The sequence below is a fragment of the Miniopterus natalensis genome, chromosome 1 (genome assembly GCF_054644295.1).
Source record: "Miniopterus natalensis isolate mMinNat1 chromosome 1, mMinNat1.hap1, whole genome shotgun sequence".
Taxonomy (NCBI): domain Eukaryota; kingdom Metazoa; phylum Chordata; class Mammalia; order Chiroptera; family Miniopteridae; genus Miniopterus; species Miniopterus natalensis.
The window spans coordinates 167296985-167315178 of NC_142081.1; the positions used below are offsets into that span (position 1 = coordinate 167296985).

Below are 18194 nucleotides of genomic sequence, written 5' to 3' on the forward strand. Positions count from 1 at the left end.
TCTGTCTAAAAGAGAGACAATCATGTGTTTCATTAGACAACAGAAGTAGAGAGAGTTCAGAAGTCATTAACCAGCTGTGTTGCCACCTGGGGCAGAAGCACCCGCCTCCTTCCTTTAATTCCCTAAATTGACCCAGCTATAAAATCTCCCTCAGCGCCACATTAAAAAAATCAGTCTCAACACTTTTCTACCTTGATAAACTATAAATTCACTGAGGCCAGGGGCTTGGAGCAAACACTTGAAGGAGATGAGACAGTTGGTTCTGGGTTCTTTGCCCAGTAGGAGGAGGGAGACTTTCAAATCTAACTACAACACACCTAATGCGTTTGTGGAAAGACAATGTGGCTGAAGCCAAGTGAGCAAGGGGAAGAGTAGTAGGAAAGGAGGTCAAGAGATGGTAATGCAGCCAGGATTTTGGATTCTGCTCTCATTGTGATAAGAAGTCCTTCAGATTGGATCAAAGGTATGAACTACCTGATTTGCATTGTAAAGGATCATAGAATTGCTTTTGAGAATGAATCAGAGGAGTGATACAGTCTGACTCACATTTAAGAGAATCCTTCTGGTCTTTATGCTGAGAATAAACTTAAGGGGACAGGAGGAAAGAAAGGAGACCAATTAAGGGCTGTAACTAAAACATAGAGGGGAGATGATAGTTCCTTAAATCTAGGTGGTAGTGCTGAAGATGCAGAGAAGTTGTCAGATGCTGGATCTGGCAGGATATGCTCAGAGGACTGGGTATGACTACGAAGGGGGGAAAAAAAAAATCAAAGATTTGGTTTTGGGCCAAGACACCTGGAAGAACATTACTAACAAGGAAAGGTCGCATGAGAGAATACCAAAAGTGTAGTTCTGGAATTGTGAAGCTTACTAGAAGTCTACCTTATACAAATGATCCTCCTCTGTGTCCCTACATCGCAATGTTGACCTCAATTATAATACTTATTACAGTTAGGGCTGCAGCTTCACATCCCTGCATGAGTTCCTTGAGGGCCAGAAGCTCCCCTGATATGAGGACTCTAGAAATATCTCTGGCAGATGAGAGGGGGAAGTTATGTTTATTGAGAACCTACGGTGTAGCAGGCAACTTGTCAACACCTCTACTCAGGTATTCACACAATCTTAATAGAAGAACGAAGGAAGTGCTGAATGACCAGTAGAGATCACGCAGATGATAGATAAGGGCAGTTCGGCACCCAGGCAGAGAGCCCTGCAGTGAAGACCCACGCATCAGGGAACCGCAGCTTAATAACCATAATTCAGGATTACTCAGCTAACTCTCGCTCCTTTTTCAAGATTGTCAACTAAATTCTCCAATATAATTTTGTTTCTGTTATAGATTGACCTGCAGAGTTAGAAAGTGGCACCTGCAAACATTAGTAACTGTTCCGTTTGGCTGCTGTATTTCTCACTCTGCGTGAGTAAGTTAGTGGTCTGTTTTAGACATTACTCTAATGAAGGTTGGGTTAGTGTGTAACTTATTGGACTTCTAGGTATGGACTGCTTGCTTTCTGTTTTTCAAGTGTCAAAATCATGTTGTGAAATCAAAATAGGACTGACTTAGGTAATCACAAGAGTATGTTATATAAGAAATACAAGACATACACACTGTGTGACGGACTGCTAAAGGAAAATATTGATTTCCATTTATTTTATCTCTTGTTGACACACAATAACAGTCACAGTCAGGATTCTTGTATAATAGATTGGGTAGATGTTGCCACGCAATGAACTGAGCAAAATGATAGTTTGTTGTTGCTTCAAATGGAATCCATTTATTCTGAATTTGAATGTATTCCCTAAACTGAAAAATAGAATCCCAGAGCCATACTAACACATTCCAAGTTTAAATCTAACATTTGTTAGCGCAGCCGAATTGTTAAGCTACATCAATTTGTGATGCCCTGACAAAATGTGTTTGCAGTCCTTTAAAGACCAACATTTGAACTGTGCTGACACAGAGAAGGCAATTTACTCTTAAGGTGTAACTGGGCTTGCATTTGGTCTCCCTCTGGGATACTTGTACCATCTTTAAATTCAACAGTGTCAAAGAAAATTTTGGATGAAACTATTTGGATCAATGACAACAGGTAGATAAACCTTAGCTACAGTTTTCCCTTTTTAAAATATGTTAGACAGTAATACTTCCTCTCTATTTATTGGCACAAGGAAGATGAGAAGAGAATTCACAAGTATATAATTTCTTGTTAGCAACTCATCTATCAGTTTCTATAACCAGGTTAATCAGCACTTTGTATTTTTATGTCCTAAGTATACCTGAAATCAAAATCTTCTTTTTACACCCACATGACAGCCAGAGCCGTGCTGGGAAAACACCGAAACAGCCAAGTCAGTGATGCTTCTGACTTTGGGAACTACGTATCACATGGATTTTTCTGTAGGATGGTGTCTTCTTGAATGGACAAAACCCACCACATTATGTTAGAATTGCTAAGCCCTTTGCATTACCATGCATTGTGCATTGTGCTTCATGGCTGCTTTCCCAAGAGTCATTTTGACAGAATTTAAACCCATGCAGAGCTCCTTAGTCTTCAATATACCGGATCCCAGTTTCTAAATCTCACCACACCGGCTTTTGGTTCTGGGGTCCTATCTTGCCCTGTTCATGAGGTCTGACATGTATTCATACAATATAAAAGCAGGGGAGACTAAGATAAATTTTATAGGCAAACTCTGATTTTATGAACTATGTTGATAATAGAAAAAAAGGGTTCTTCGAATCATAGCAGGGTATGGGTTGAACACCAGAGAGTTCCTGAACAGAATTACTGTGGAAGCAGAAAACCTCTGAAGTGAGCAATGAGACTGGCCCATAGGTGAGGACTTTTACCATTCGCGTCCTGACTGTATGCATTTTCATTTTATGCTATATATCTTACCTTAACTTCCACATGTGCCATCAGTACTGCAAAATTGGTTAGGTGGTTACAAGAGCATGTAGTATGTGTCTTATTTGTTGTCAGGAGCCGACAGCCTTGTGTTGACCAATAACCTGTCATTGTGCGCTTGGAATAGCTCCAAAATGAACAGTTGGGGTTGAAATTTTCCTCAGACTGCTAGAGGGGGGAAAAATCAATAAAACCAATAACTACTTTATGATCACATAAATTAGGTGGGCATTTTCTTTACATCAACACAACTTCATACTCTGTTACAATTCTTGTGGAGATGTCTACCAGTGTTTTCCTATGAAGTGGGACTCATCAAGTCTAAGCAAATTTGTTGTGGTCTAGTCCCCCGATTAGGGCTGAGTTTAATTTTCCAAAAATTAATATTTAAGGAATACTAATACCAATGTTTCAGAATCACATCAATTAATTTCAAAGTAAAGTATATTACAGAGTAAAGGAAATTGTTCTAATGAACTTCTGAAAGGATGGTCTTCAGAAATCTTTGTTCAATTTACAATATAATCTTAGCATAACAAAAATATATCTACAGACAAAGACATAATTACTTGTAATATCCTATGGGAAGCCATGTCCAATTTTAATGAACATATTGCTAGGTCTTTTTAATATGGAGAAGCATTTATAAACTGATCTACGAATGTTTTTATCATAAGCAATGTACATATTCAAAAAATATTCTCCTGCCCAGCTGGCATGGCTCAGCAATTGAGCATCGACCTAGGATCTAGGCGATCAGGGTTCGATTCCCGGTCAAGGCACATGCCTGGGTTGCAGGTTTGATCCCCAGTCGGGGGCGTGCAGGAGGCAGCCGATCAATGACTCTTATCATTGATGTTTCTATCTCTCTCTCCCTCTCCCTTCTTCTCTCTGAAATCAATAAAAGCATATGGGGAAAAAAAAGAAATATTCTCCTTCCTCATTTCAGAAAAAAATTCGACTATTACATAATAGATTTTGAATTGCTATATATCAAATAATAAAAAACTCAAACAAAATTAATACACTTCGTGTTCATGCTATAACAAATATAGATAATGTGGACAACTAAACTTAAGATGCCATTTTCTTACCTTAATATGTTTAACAGTGAATACCACAGGATCAGCCAAATAAACCTTATTACTGAATTCTTTGTTTATTGCTGCAGTAATAACAGGGGAATTGACAATGACAGAATGATTGGTGGACATAGCTTCTGTTCCCAACTTCATGCTGGCATTCTCCGTGGACAAATAAGGACCCAGGTTATTATATAAAACAAAAGCCACTCTGATCTCTCCTAAAATAAATGCAAATGTGAATTATAAATTGGGGAGAAATGATGATTACTTTGTACATTCTACTTAAATTAGATAGTTCTAATTAGATTGTAATCAAATCTGTATACTATATACACACAACAAAAGTTAAGCATTCATTTTAACCAAAGTGCCAAGTCATTCATTAGGAAAGGAAAATCAAAAGATGCTGAAACAACTACAAATAAGTATTAAAAGAAATGAACCTCAATCCCTATCTCACTTCATAATTCAAGATGGATCATGGACATAGGCATAAAAAATGGAACCATAAAGCTTCCAGAACAAAGTATAGAATATTTTTGTGATCTTGAGAAAGGCAAAGATGACTTGGTTAGGACCCCAAAAACACTAATTACAGAAGAAAAAAAATGGTAAACTTATTTTTATCAAAATTGAAAATTTATGCCTGTCAAACACAGCATTAAGAAAATGAATTGGCAAGCGACAGACTAGAAAAAATATACATATATATGACTCATGAATACATAAAGTATATCTGTTAATCAACAGCAAAACAATAAATGCCACACTGAAATGACAAAGTACATAAACGGACACTTTAGAAAAAAATGATATATGATAGGCTAAGAGATATGGAAAATCATCAACATCGTTATTAGTGAAGGAAATAACTAAAATCACATTGAGATACCATTTCATATCCACTAGAATCTCTAAAATCAAAGACTGTCCACACTAACGGTGACAGGGATGGGGAACAACTGGAACTCCTGCGCCCTGCATGCTGCTGGAAGTAGTATAAAATGGTTCAACTATTTAGAAAAAGGTTTGGCAGTTTCTTATGAAGTTAATATACGTCTACCCTTCCTAGATAAGCGAAAACATAAATTCAAAAGAAAAAAAACTTGTGCGAGAATTTTTATAGCACCCTTATTCATAATAGCACCAAACTGGAAGCAACTCCAAAACCTACCAACAGAAGAACAAATGATGGCATATTAATATAGTGGAATATACTGTGAATCAGTAAAGAACAACCTACTGACAAATGGAGCTTCATGACTGAACCCCAAGATTACTGAGTTAGAGAATACAGACAGAAAAGAGTCTACTCCATATGATTCCAGTTATTTAAAATCTAAGAACAGGCAGAAGGTGTTGATGCAAATAGTAAGGAAAAGAAAGTAGTTTCACCAGGTGGGGCAGGGGGTGAGCAGAATGGAAAGAGGCCCCAGGGAATTCTCCGGGTAATAGAAGAGATTCATATCTTGTAAGATATTCCAGAGGATAAGTACAACTGTCAAATTCATCAAGCTAAACTCTTAAGGTTATGTGAATTATATTATATGTAAATTATATCTCCATCACAATAAAAAATACATACAAAGATTCAAAAATTTTACCTGTCTTAAAACTCAATTATGTTCTTTTATGGTCACTGCCTCCATACATCCCCCCCCTTTATTTTTACCATCTTGTTAATCTCTTACAGATAATCCTCTCTAAAAGTAACCATCTTTGAACATGTTTGTGTGTTTGTTTTTTTAATATTTCCTTTCCTAAAAGAAGTCAAGTCTTCCATTATGAACTCATATTGGTCCAACAAGGGATAGGTGCTTCCCTGATTACTAAGGTTATTAAGCAAGTCACGGTCTCTGTCCCTTGAATCTTAGAGTCAAGTGGCAATGAAAACAAAGACATTTTAATCTGTTTTTTGAGGAGGGAGAGGACTGTCCAACATCTAAACTGTTCTCCCATGTTTGGGAAATTCCTTACTCTTAGGGATTTAGAGACACAAAACTGGCATGTGCTCGGTTTCCCAGTCTGCCTTGCCGAGAGCCTGCTCTGGGCTCCTCAGCGAGATGCATCCCATCAGGTGCACCCGCCTCAGACTCTGGATGAGGGCTTATGACACAAGGAGGCAGGAGGTGCAGCAGCAGCCTTCACTTGTGGCAGCAGTGACTCCGTGCAATAGTACAGGCTGCCATCAGCCTCCTTGCTGATATATGTTTTTTGAGCCTGAATCCAAGCCAAGCCCTGGCCAGTGTGGCTCAGTGGTAGAGCATCGGCCCTCCCACCGAAGGGTCATGGGCTCAATTCCCAGTCAAGGGCATGTGCCTGGGCTGCAGGTTTGTTCCCCTGCCCCGTCAGTGTCTCTGTCTCTGTCTCTCTCTCTCTCCTCCCCTCCCTTCCACTCTCTCTAAAAAATCAGTGGGAAAAATATCCTCAGGTGAGGATTGGCAACAATAAAAAACATAAAATTCCAAGCCAAAAAAGCAATGCATTGATGACAAGTGCGATTCTACCAAGCTTAACAAATAGACTCTAACCTACCATTTCGGCCATTCTGCTTTAAAGTATTTGCAGAAAGCTGGATGGTGCTTCCATGACCCACAGTCTCTGGAAATTTTAAGTCTTCCAAGTTTCCTTCTGTGCTCAGCCTTGCAACTTCCAACTCTGTAAATGGCAAGGAGAGACCAGCGCTTACGGGGAAATACGATAAAGCCAAGGCGACTTCCTAAATCACTGAACTAGTTCCAAAATCAAAGTACCAGAATCAATGCTGTATTTGTCATGCTTTATAGTAGTCAGTCTTTTACTTAGAAAGTATTCATTTACAATTGTAAGTTTTCTCTCAAAATAAAGCAAATAAAACTATGAAAATCAGGTAAATGAGCATTCAAATGTAGCAGCTGTGAAGTCAAAAATTTAAAATTCAAGCTCAGAGCCATATACTCTGTTGTTGACTTAAAGTTTATTTCCAAAATGTTATCTTTATCTTATGAATCAGATATAAAATACTTTTATAATCTAGCGCTGCACTATTACATCAATATTGATTTATCTTTAAATCTAATAAGTTTGAAACAGCTTTATCAAATCTCCTGAAATAAAACTGTCAGCTACATCCCTACACACAATAAAAACAGATTTATGCCCTTCATGAGCCAATAACACAATTATCAGGAATTGTCTTAACCCCTAACTTAACGACCGCCTTCTTTGCAGAACGTAGGTAAGAGAAACTCCTACCATAACTGAAGTGACCCAGCAGCCCCGCCTTAGGGGTGTAAAATCTTAAATAGTACAATATGGGTGTAGAAACAAATACCCATTAAAAACAAAACAAAATTAAAGGGACCTCACTGAAAGTGACCCCAGGCTAAGGCACCCAATACTGGGGTGCCCTAAGGAGGATAGCACACGCGAGTGTGAGGGCCCTTTTAAGTCTCTTAATGGCAGAAAAATAATAGCGTATCCCTCATAAGATCTAGGCCACCACAGACACTAGAGATACTTTTTCTATTCCCTCTTCTGCTGTACTAGCGTCTCTGGCTCCCCTGTGCGACAAAGGCCACTTACGAATATTGTCTGTGTTCTCCCGGACAATGTCAGTCTTCAAAAGGTTATCGGCCAGCACAAAAGCGCTTTCCTCCACCGTGTCCAGCAGCATGGTGGCTGCGCGGAGCTGATCGCTCGTAGTCAGGTCTCTCCACGCGTTCAAGGCTTGGGGCTGCAGGAGGTTGTTCACTGTCTCGACCATGGCCTGCGAGGGGATGAACACAAGGACAGAGGTGTCCAGTGAACCCGCGGAGCTGCCAGGAGTCCAGTGCACACACTGCCCAGCACGCGAGGAGCGAGGCGTGCACGAGCTCAGCCCTGCCCCGGCCTCCCCGTGACACGCCCGGGCAGAGCACTGGCCCTTCTGTAAGACCCGAATGAGGCTGGGCAAGGCCAGAGGAAAACCTGCTTTTGTTTCGAAAGGACAACACATATAGCCATGCTTGTTCCTTAGAACCAACAAAGAGGCTTCCATAAGACTCTAGTCACAGCTTTACATTATTTGGCTGGTGAACTGTTGGCAAGGAATTTAAACCAACACTTTTATCGCATCACCCACTGAAAATAATTTTTTTCTCTCTACATCACCATAAAACCAGATGCAGAACACAAGGGAAATTAAAAGGAGGCCTATCGCTAGGACAATGCAGGAATTTGTTGCCTACCGGTTGAGGCCTCACTGAGCAAACCAATTTTTTTTCTTAGCCAGCTAGTAAAATGTCAGGATGGGGAAAATATCAAAGCATACATACTCCCAGGGGCTCTGGATATGTTATGTGTGGAGAGAAACCCTTCACACTGTTTACTGTTAGGGAGGGAGTCAACAGTGGGAACCTGCTACTTATGGCCCTCAGGTGTTTTTCCCTAAAAAAATCAGCAGTAGCTACACTCACACATAGAGATAAAGCACTGCATTTCACATTGCTTTATCCAAACGAATCGTTTCCTGTGGTTAGCTTTATGCTCTAGGTTATAAAGGAAAAACAGTTCTCCCAATAAGGTCTTCTTAAGGTTTCATTCAAACAGAGAGAATTGCAAAACAGAAAAATACAATGTGAAGTTTGAAAGTGATCCTCCCTGAACCCTTTGATGATGAAATACCCATCTTACCCAGGAATAAAGTTGAATAAAGAGCCAACACAAGGGCTTTCCAGGCAGCATATAGAGTTTCGAAACAGGACTCCCATTATTGACAAGTCGGTGGAGGGATTGGGAGAGACCCGAGAAACAGACACTGCACCGTGGTGTGTTCTTTCTGGCCGGTGTTTTCATAGTAACCAAGTAACAACTGTTAAAAATGCAGCTTCATAATGAAACACCTTGGCTGCCAATTAACACCAGCTTCAAAAACTCATTTGCCTTTTGAAAAAAGTTGCTTTTCTTGATATTTTTCCCAGCTATTCCAAGTTATAGCCAAAAATCAATTTCACTGGATTTTTATGTAAAATAGTTCTACTTGGAACTTGAGCACTTTGCATCATTAAAAAAAAAAAATCTGCCATGAGTGTAACAAATGGGCATTTTCACCTAGTGTGCTTAGCCCTGTCATTTGTTCTGAGTTCAAAACATGACCTAGAAGCCGGACAAAGGCATCTCCGGATCACAACAAAACGATTGCTTTCCAGGAAGCTCTCTAATGCCAACAGGAGATGCCAACAAAAGTGGTGCCAGATAGAAAACAAACCAACAGAAAGAGGTTTAGGTATGTTCCAAGGCCAAATGGGGAGCGCCAATCTCTTGAGTGCGAGTAAGTATTTTTGCTGGGATTAGGTGGTCCTCTGAATTCATTAGAAATGCTCAGGAAACCCCACACGCGCAGGGGCTACGCCTGTTCTTTATGGAGCAGCCGCTTTCACATCAGTCCCTGACCTTACAGTGATCATTCTAACCCCATCCCACGGAAAAAATTAAGGGTAAGAAATTATTTCTGTTCTGGCCTTTACTATGTTTAATTTTTTTTTTGATTAAAAAATGCAAAAGGAGAAAAAAATAAGGAAAATAAACAACGATGATTAATTCCAAGAACGTTCTAAATAGAAACCTTTTTATAAGAGGCTGCTTTAGTTAGAACGCCAAGTCTTTGAATTGACAGCAAATGAATCAAAGGCACCCCTTATTCATTTATCTTCGTTTTGCAACTGAAAATGTGTAAGGGGCAATATTTCTTCACAGTTACAAGTTTTGAGTACAGTTTCAACACTTGCATCTTCCCAAAAGAGACCATCTTTAGAGAAGCCTTCTATTAAAGCCCCCCAAATTTCCAAGTATATCATAGAAACAACAGATTTAAAACACGGCCCTAAAACCTGAGTGGGTAAAGACACCGATCTAACATTTATTCTCCCTATGAAAGCACTTATGATTGCTTACGTATAGTGGTAAGGAACCGTCAATACAAGGCTTGAGAGACAACACTCTGTGGTGCTAAAATCAGAATGTGGGATACGGAACCGTATCTTCTGAGTTCGTCTCTGGGCTCTGCCACTTGCTAGTTGTGTGATGTGGGGTAAGTTATTTAACTTCTCTGTACTTCATCTGTAAATTTGCAATGATAACATAACCATTCCATGAGGTTGCCTGGCTCATAATAAGTGCTTAAAGGGTAATGTTTACTTTCACTTGATATCAAAGTCCAGTGTGGGAACAAGAGAGGTCTTCACGGAATAAAGCACAAGTCATCCTGGTAATTGCAAAATATTCACAGGGAAGTGAGATCTGGAAGGAATAACTCTTCTACAATGAAATCTTCATAAATAGACCTGGTACACAACTTTACTACTAAAGACTATATACTACAGGAAGCTTTGAGGAATGACATGTATATTAAATAGTTTATAATGTGTGCTCAGAAGACTTGAACAAACTAAGTTGTTTCCTGCTAGTGAGGCCCTACAATTCAGTCTTAATAATAATATTACAATGAATACAATTTGTTTAATCTTTCCAAAGATTGCCCAGCTGTCCCTGATACCAATTTAATGAAGGGCAATTAAATAGTCACAACTCCTCAGTGATAAAAGGATATCTGTATTTTGTTTTCCTTATACATTTATGCATTTGTACATTTTTACCCACAAATGATGACCTCTGATCATAAAATATTTTTGTCAAACTACTTATTTACATTGCTTTCATAATGTCAACACCATCTCTTTAAAAAAAGGTTGATTTTCATTTTATTTGGTTACAAAGAACTGAGCTTAACTATACGTAGAACCAAGTTGAATGGGAAATGTGTAAGGAATTTGATTAAAGTGAGATACTGGGACATCATTTTAATATTCAACAGCTCTCACTGATTTCTCTTTTCTACTATAAATGTTTTTCTGACCTAAAATTTATATTCTAAATTTGGAAGGAAATAAGATTGGTCCTGAATTATCTTGAAGAAATTTATATCATCAACATGTTGCTCCAGGAGGAAAAAAGTGACCTAATGGTTTTGACATGTACAGATTGAAATAATCTAAAATTTTGAGAAGTAAATTTAATTAACAATGTCCTTGCCGGAGTCTAAATGCTAAGTCACTTCATTATCTTTTAAAATTTTTATTTATTTATTGCTTTTAGAGAGAGACAGAGGAAGGGAGAGAGAGAGAGAGAATGAGAGAGGGATTTGTTGTTCCACTTATTTATGTATTCATTGATTGACTCCTGTATGTACCCTGACTGGGGATCGAACCTGCAACCTGGGCAAATTAGGACAATGCTCTAACCAACTGAACTACCTGGTCAGGGCTCATTATTATTTTTAAATTACTAGAAACTAAATAGGAGATGGGCACTGAAAATTTGCATTCTACTTCCACCACCAAATTTCAGCATGCCTTGGGACAAATTTGCTTTCTAACCAGTCAATAAAGTGTCAACTACAAAGAAAATTAGTGTCATTATGTTTCAATATGAGGCTAGATACAAATATCCTACTATTAGATTATACTATTCTTATTATTTAGTTTACTGACTAGACTCTAACATGACTTTTAACTGTGTCTCAAAATCAAATATAAATTAGAAAGTGTCAAAGTCACTTGGATTCCTACCAAGATCGTGGACACACCATATCCTTCTGGACATATTTTTGCTTTACACAATGTTATTGGACCTCTTATAATTATTCATATCTTAAGCAAATTCATTTGACTAGTAGTATGTTTGTTAAATGATGTTATAAACTGTATAATCACTCTTTACATATTTCAAAAGGGAGGATTTCATTATTTGTTATAACTAATGTGAAAAATTTGGGGGAAAATCAGCTATATATCTTTCCAATAACAACTTTATTTAAATTAAAATTTTTAAATATATATGTTTTTATTTATTTTAGAGAGAGAAGACGGGAGAGGGAGAAAAAAACATTGATCAGCATGTCCCCTACTGGGGATCTGGCCAAAACCTAGGCATGTGCTCTGACCAGGAATTGAGCCTATGACGTCCTGGTGCAAGGGACAGCGCTCAACCAACTGAGTCACACTAGCTGGGGCTCCAATAACATCCTCTGTCATTATTCCAAGAGCATGTGCTCATGAAATAGCCTAGGATGCCTTAGCAAGAATACATAAAAGGATCAATGGTGAGAAACGTGTCAGCGTCACTTCTTATCCAGGATAGCAGTAAATCTCAAACTAGGCAAGCAGAATTACCTGGGAACTTACCTATCCCTCGTCCTTCAACTGAAAACCAACAAAATAAAGATCCAAATCGAATGCATGCCTCATGAAAAGATACATAACTTTATCACTGTTGGATTTTTCTAAGGACAAGCTTTGTAATCATGAGCTCATCCAGGTCTTAGCTCAAGTTATTTTCTCTTCAATGAGGTCTTCCATTATCAGTGTATCTAGGAAGAATCCCCCCACTATTAAATCTATTATTTGGTTTGTTTTCTCTGTATCATGTATCATTATCTAAAGTATCTCATATCTTTATTTACCCAAATGACTATTTTAGATCTGTCCCTCAAGAAAAGTCTGGCTTTCTACTAGACCATTTGTCCGCAGGGAAGAGAACCTGTTCATTTGTGTTTTCCCCGGGGAAATTTTAGTAACATGAGATATTTTGGTTATTCAATAAATGCCCATTAAACAGATAACCTACTTTTACTATCAAATCATTAATGACCTTGTATACAACAGCAAAACTGGACACATCCTCCTCTAGTTCTAGAACCTTTTGCCCAAGAAGTCTTCTGAGAGAACAGAGAGCTCAGATATGCCACCAACATGTGGAGGAAGGCAGGCCGAATGAGAGGGCATTGAGAAGACAATCAGCGTCCAAGCAGAAAAGCAGAACCACAAGTGACTGTAGTGAGTGCAGACCACTCTGCATGACAACAGATCCTTCAGTGTAACTCAGTGAGGTTTTATGAAATATGTATGATATGCAAAGAGCTCGGGAACTCACTGTCTGATGAAAAGAGAAGGAAAGCGCGCAGTCTGCCCTCAATTTGCCGAAGGTACAAGGCAGAAAGGCCAGCGCAAAATAGAGCTATAAACTCACAGCAAATGGAACAAAAAAGAAATTCTTGCTGAAGAGGATCAGAGAAGATACCAGAGGTGTTAGATTTTGAGTTAGACCCTAAAAGATGAATAAACTTACCTTGATTATGATGAGCACACTGGAGGCTAACGGACATAATACGCAAGTTGATGATAAAAAAATTAGAAAATGAGTGGGGTTTGAAGGGGAACGTACAGTTCATAGAAAGTGTTAAGACATGAATATGGTGGGAAAATGGTAGGTAGAAGTCAGATCTTCGAAGATCTTCAATAAGAGAATTTTGGGATTTACTATGTTTAGATCTCTTTTTAAACAAAATTTCCTCTGAAAATGTATCAAAGGATGAATGGAGAGCAGACTTATGAAGCCAAGAAAAATAACAACATGGCAAATAAATTCTATGTAAGTTCAATATTTTTCAAAAAGTATTTTTGTGTTAACACAAAACAAAAATTTATAAGTATGCAAATTGTCATTAGCAGTCTGTTAGAAAGTTAAGAGCAATGATTTCCTATGAGTAGATAAATTTAAATTAATAAACTGCTGACATCCTTTTGAAAATTGCTCAGAAATTTTATTTTACTCTTTACTTCAACATTTTTATATTTTGATGTGTTTGCCTGAACACAGTATTTCTTTATCAATATATACTGAAATAATTTTGTTAAACATTGATGTTTTTAATCTTACTATATTTTATATACATTTATGTTTAAATATTTTTCTTCATGATTAAATCTTAATATATGTAGAGAGAGAAAAAATAATTTTTCAGGTGTCCTCTGCTCTCATCTCCTATTTTCTGATCATAGTTTATATTTAGTTATAATTTGAAAAAAATAAAAACTTTTCTTTAATTCTTCATTTTTGACTTATTGATATGAAGTTTATCAGTTGAGAATAAAATAAAATAGAGCACAAGTTTAAAATCATTATTGAATAGGGCACATTGTACTTATGTTTAGATATCGATCCAGATCAAAATTTTAAAGGTCAAGTGTTAGAAGAGTTTTCAAAAGGGTTTTGAACTTGCAGGTTTTTTATTAGAAGTCAAGTTGAGTGACTGATATTTACACATCTGATCAATAAACCTAAGGTTCTTTTTATAATCACTGTCATTTAATATTATTAAGCATATAAAAACTACTAATCTCTGAACTCCCTCCTATAGTACAGTGAAGTGTTGGCATTTTCAAATCTTAATTAAAATTAGATTATATAACACACCTGACCTTAATATAGCAATAAGAACCTTTAATAGTGCAATAAGATAAAACTAAAATTTCACAGAAAACACTCTGCCCTCCCAAGAGACCTCTTGTTGTTTAAAAATGTACTGTTTTTAGCAAGCTATAATTGACATGTTTTATAAATCTCATTTAGAGTCAAATGATTGAATGCTGCCAAATAAATCTATATGGTGTTATAGGAATTAAATGGAGCTAAAAACTTGAATCAAACTTCTTGCTAACTCAACATTCATTCAACAAACATTAACGAAGTACCTTCAACGGGAATGTTAAAAGAAAGACTGATACATTCTTTCTCACTCAAAAGGATGACAGTATAGTGAGGCCAGACAAATTAAACAAGTAATTAAGATACAACAGGACAGGCATTTTAACAGTGTAAACACAGGGTTCAAGCTCTGTATTGGAAAGAGTCCATGAAGTATAATTCCAAGCTTAAACTCCACACTGGCTAGGCAAGCAAGGGGTAGAGCATGTGCTTATAGGTACAGAGGCGAAAGAGAACAGACACCTCAGAGGGGCTGAAAACAATTCCTTACGGTAGAGCAACGAGTGCAAAGGGTTCAATGGCTAGATGAGCGAGTGAGCGGAAGCTGGTTTTCAAACCATGTTAGGTAAGATATCTGCAGTTCTTATTAAAGGTAACAACACGTCCCTGAAAAATTAAAAGTAGGGGAGTGATATAAGTGATAAGGGTTAATATTTATTGAGTGTGCTTCAGACTCTCACCTGAAAGCTTTCTATGCATCAATTCCTTTAATTTTGACAATAACCCCATGAGGCAGATATGATCATTATCCTCATCTTGATAAAGACTGAGATATTTGAGACTCAGAGAAGAAATTTGCTAAGGGATAATTAGCCAACATAAGGCAGAACCAGGGTTCAATCCCATGTATTCTGGCTCTGGGGATGGAGAAAGAGAGAGATTCCAGATATTTATAAGGATTTGTTGATGTATTAAAGTCAGTTGGTGAGAGAAATAAAAAAGTGTAGTGCACAGAATTTGGAAACAGGCAATGAGGTGACACTTAAAATGGGAATAAAAGAAGAGGAGCACATTTCTGTCCATTAAAGTGAGACAGTGTACGTGCATGTGGGGAAAGAGTGTTTGAACACGACGACTTGAGAGTTGTCTATTTTTAATGCAAAGTGCCTGAATGCTGCCGATTAGAAAGGTCTAGGTAAGCCTTGTAGGGGAGGAAAAAACCTTTCCTCTACCTTGTTAGGTACTGTGGTTGGGCCTGAGGATTAAGCTGACAGAGATACATTAATGGAAGAAAAGCACAAAAATTTTATTTAATATTTTTATGTACACATAGGAAACTTCACAGGAAAAATGATGACCTGAAAAGGCAGTTTGGATTGAGAGCTTATGTGCTTTTTTCTTTTAATCCTCACTTGAGGATATTTTTTCCATTGCTTTTCAGAGAGAGTGGAAGGGAGGGAGGGAGAGAGAAAAAGAGAGAGAGAGAGACCTGATTGTGAGAGACACACCCATTGGTTGCCTCCCGCACATACCCGACAGGGGCCTGGACCGAGCCTGCAGCCAACAGACATGCCCTCGGCCAGGATCGGACCCTGGGCCCTTCAGTGCGAGGGCTGACGCTCTAACCGCTGAGCCAAACTGGCCAGGGCTCTTATATACTTTTTTAAACAAAAATGACACATTTGTGAAGTGACAAGATAAAGGAAAAGGTTTAAGCTTCTAGCAGCAGTAAATTGTGGGAAAGTGACTAGGAAGTCATAGGGGAAACAAACGAAGACAAGAGTTATTTTAGTGTGTCTGTTTTCAAAGGTCCATTTTGGCATTGACGGCAGGTCTCTGGTGATAAGAATGGTCTTCCCTTACATGGGAAAATTTTATGATCTGTTTTTAGGCAGAAAGAGGGAGAACATCAACTGTTTCTCAATTGCCTTCATCTCAAAATAATTAATATGTGGTATATTTGTGGTGGCATGTTCTTAACCCCTTCTGCCCGCAGGTTACTCAAAAATCTGATATTGAAGTTTAGGCATCATAAATTTACGTAAGCTCATTGAAGTCATTGATATGTCTAACATTTCACAGATAAATTGAGTAGAGGGGGAGAATTGATGGCTCCAAAACACTAACAGCAGGGGAGAAAATGCAAAAAGAAAAGTTGACAACTGAGATGAGGAGAGAGTAGCTGGAACAGTGTAGTATTACAGAAGTCAAGGAAAGAAAGTTTCCATCAGTTTCCAAGTGAACTCAAACATAAAAGCATCCAGAAAGCCCTTCTTCTTTAAATAATAATGCTAGGTGTGTTTTTTTACTGGGTAATTGGTAGAATGGTTGTAAAATAAAGAGAAAAAACACAGAAAAGCTGTTTTTGAAGGGTAATCTGTTCACTATTGTGCATCTTTACTTTTAAGTAGGGTATTTTTTTCATTCAATAAACATTTCTTTAGTATTTAATATGTACCAACATTGTTTTAAACACTTGGGATACAATTTAAACAAAGCTGAGAAAAATAAATCCTAGAACTGAACTTTCTGGCAAGGTAATTAAAAAAATAGACAGATAGATGACAGATAGATCCACAGATGACAGATAGATCATAGATAGACAGATAGATGGATAGATAGATGATAGATAGGTATCATTAAAATAAAAGGAAACAGGCATGATAGAGAGATCTGGAGTGATGGGACAGGGGTAGGGTTGGGGAGAGGATGGCTTGTGATTTCATGTAGGATAGGCCAGGTGGGTCTCGTTGAAAAGATGACAATTCAGAAAAGACAAAGTTGTTGAGGGAGTTAGCCATGCAAATATGTGGAGGAGATATTCTAATCAGAGGGAACAACCGAATAAAAGTTGCCAAGTGAGCACATGCTTTGCATGTTGTAAAACCTGAAGGAGGCCACCTTTGCATCAAACTGAAAGAAAGAAAACAGTGCAGTGTGGCTGAAGCACATCGATAGCGTGGGTGGAGACTGCATGTAAGACTAGTTGGCAGGTGAAGAAGATTAGGAATTCACCTGTGGACATGGAACTTTGAGGCGTCTGTCAGACGACAAAAGGAAGATGTTGAGAAGGTAGCTAGGAAATATTTAAGAGTTCAGAAGAGTGGTTTGTGCTGGAGACGATATCCGTGGGTCACAGGCACTCTGGCAGTGTTAAACCAGTGAGACCTCCAAGGGTGTGGCTGCTCAGAGAGAAACAAGAGGATTAAGTATTGATCTAGGGGGCACTCCCATGTTAAGGGTTTGGGAGAAGAAGAGAAGGAACCAGCAGAGGAGACTGAAAAAAAAAAAAAGCATCAAAATGGGAGGAAAATCAAGAGAAGAAGTTGTCCCAATTCAGAGTATATCAAGGAAGAGGGACTGACCAGCTGCGCCAGATGCTTCTGATTGGTCAGATAAGATGGACTGGCGACTGGCTATGGAGTTTAGCAGCTTGATGTCATTAATGACCTCAACAAGTGCAGTCGTCGTAAAGTGGTGGGGGCAAAATACTGATAAGCTGAATTAAGGGAAAACAGGAGAGGGCTTGGCAATATTGAGTGTGGGCAAGTGTTTTGAGGATTTCTACTGCAGTGGATATACCAGTAGGCAATGGGAATACAAGCCTGGAGCTTTGCTTATACGGTAAATATTTAGAGGTCACTTTGTATCTGCTAAGTACAATTTAAAAGGTCTTGAGGATATAGAAATAAAAGTGGCACTGTTCCTTCCCAAGGAGCTCAGAGATAGAAAAGTGAAGAGATACTAAAATACAGCTTGATAATTGCTATAAGAGGAAAATGGAGGGTGTTACAAGTTCACAGAAGAGGGCATTTATCCAGACTAAGTGGGATAAAGAATGCACCCTTAGAGTAACTGACATATAAAGTGGGTGTTGACAGATTAAGTCAAAATTATGGAGATGAAAGGATCAGAA

General features: G+C 38.2%; 1 protein-coding gene across 7 annotated transcripts in view; it reads right to left on the reverse strand.

Annotated features, from left to right (window-relative positions):
• The window catches only part of ADGRL3 (adhesion G protein-coupled receptor L3), a 697726-nt gene that overhangs the window by 86731 nt on the left and 592801 nt on the right, over positions 1–18194 (reverse strand). For all 7 annotated transcript variants that reach the window (XM_087827196.1, XM_087827189.1, XM_087827185.1 and 4 more), the window contains 4 exons: positions 7559–7742; positions 6530–6652; positions 4004–4212; positions 2901–3077 (listed from right to left, as the gene is read on the reverse strand). In XM_087827196.1, the coding sequence (XP_087683322.1) occupies positions 2901–3077; positions 4004–4212; positions 6530–6652; positions 7559–7742 (693 nt within the window). The remainder of the gene's footprint in view (positions 1–2900; positions 3078–4003; positions 4213–6529; positions 6653–7558; positions 7743–18194) is intronic.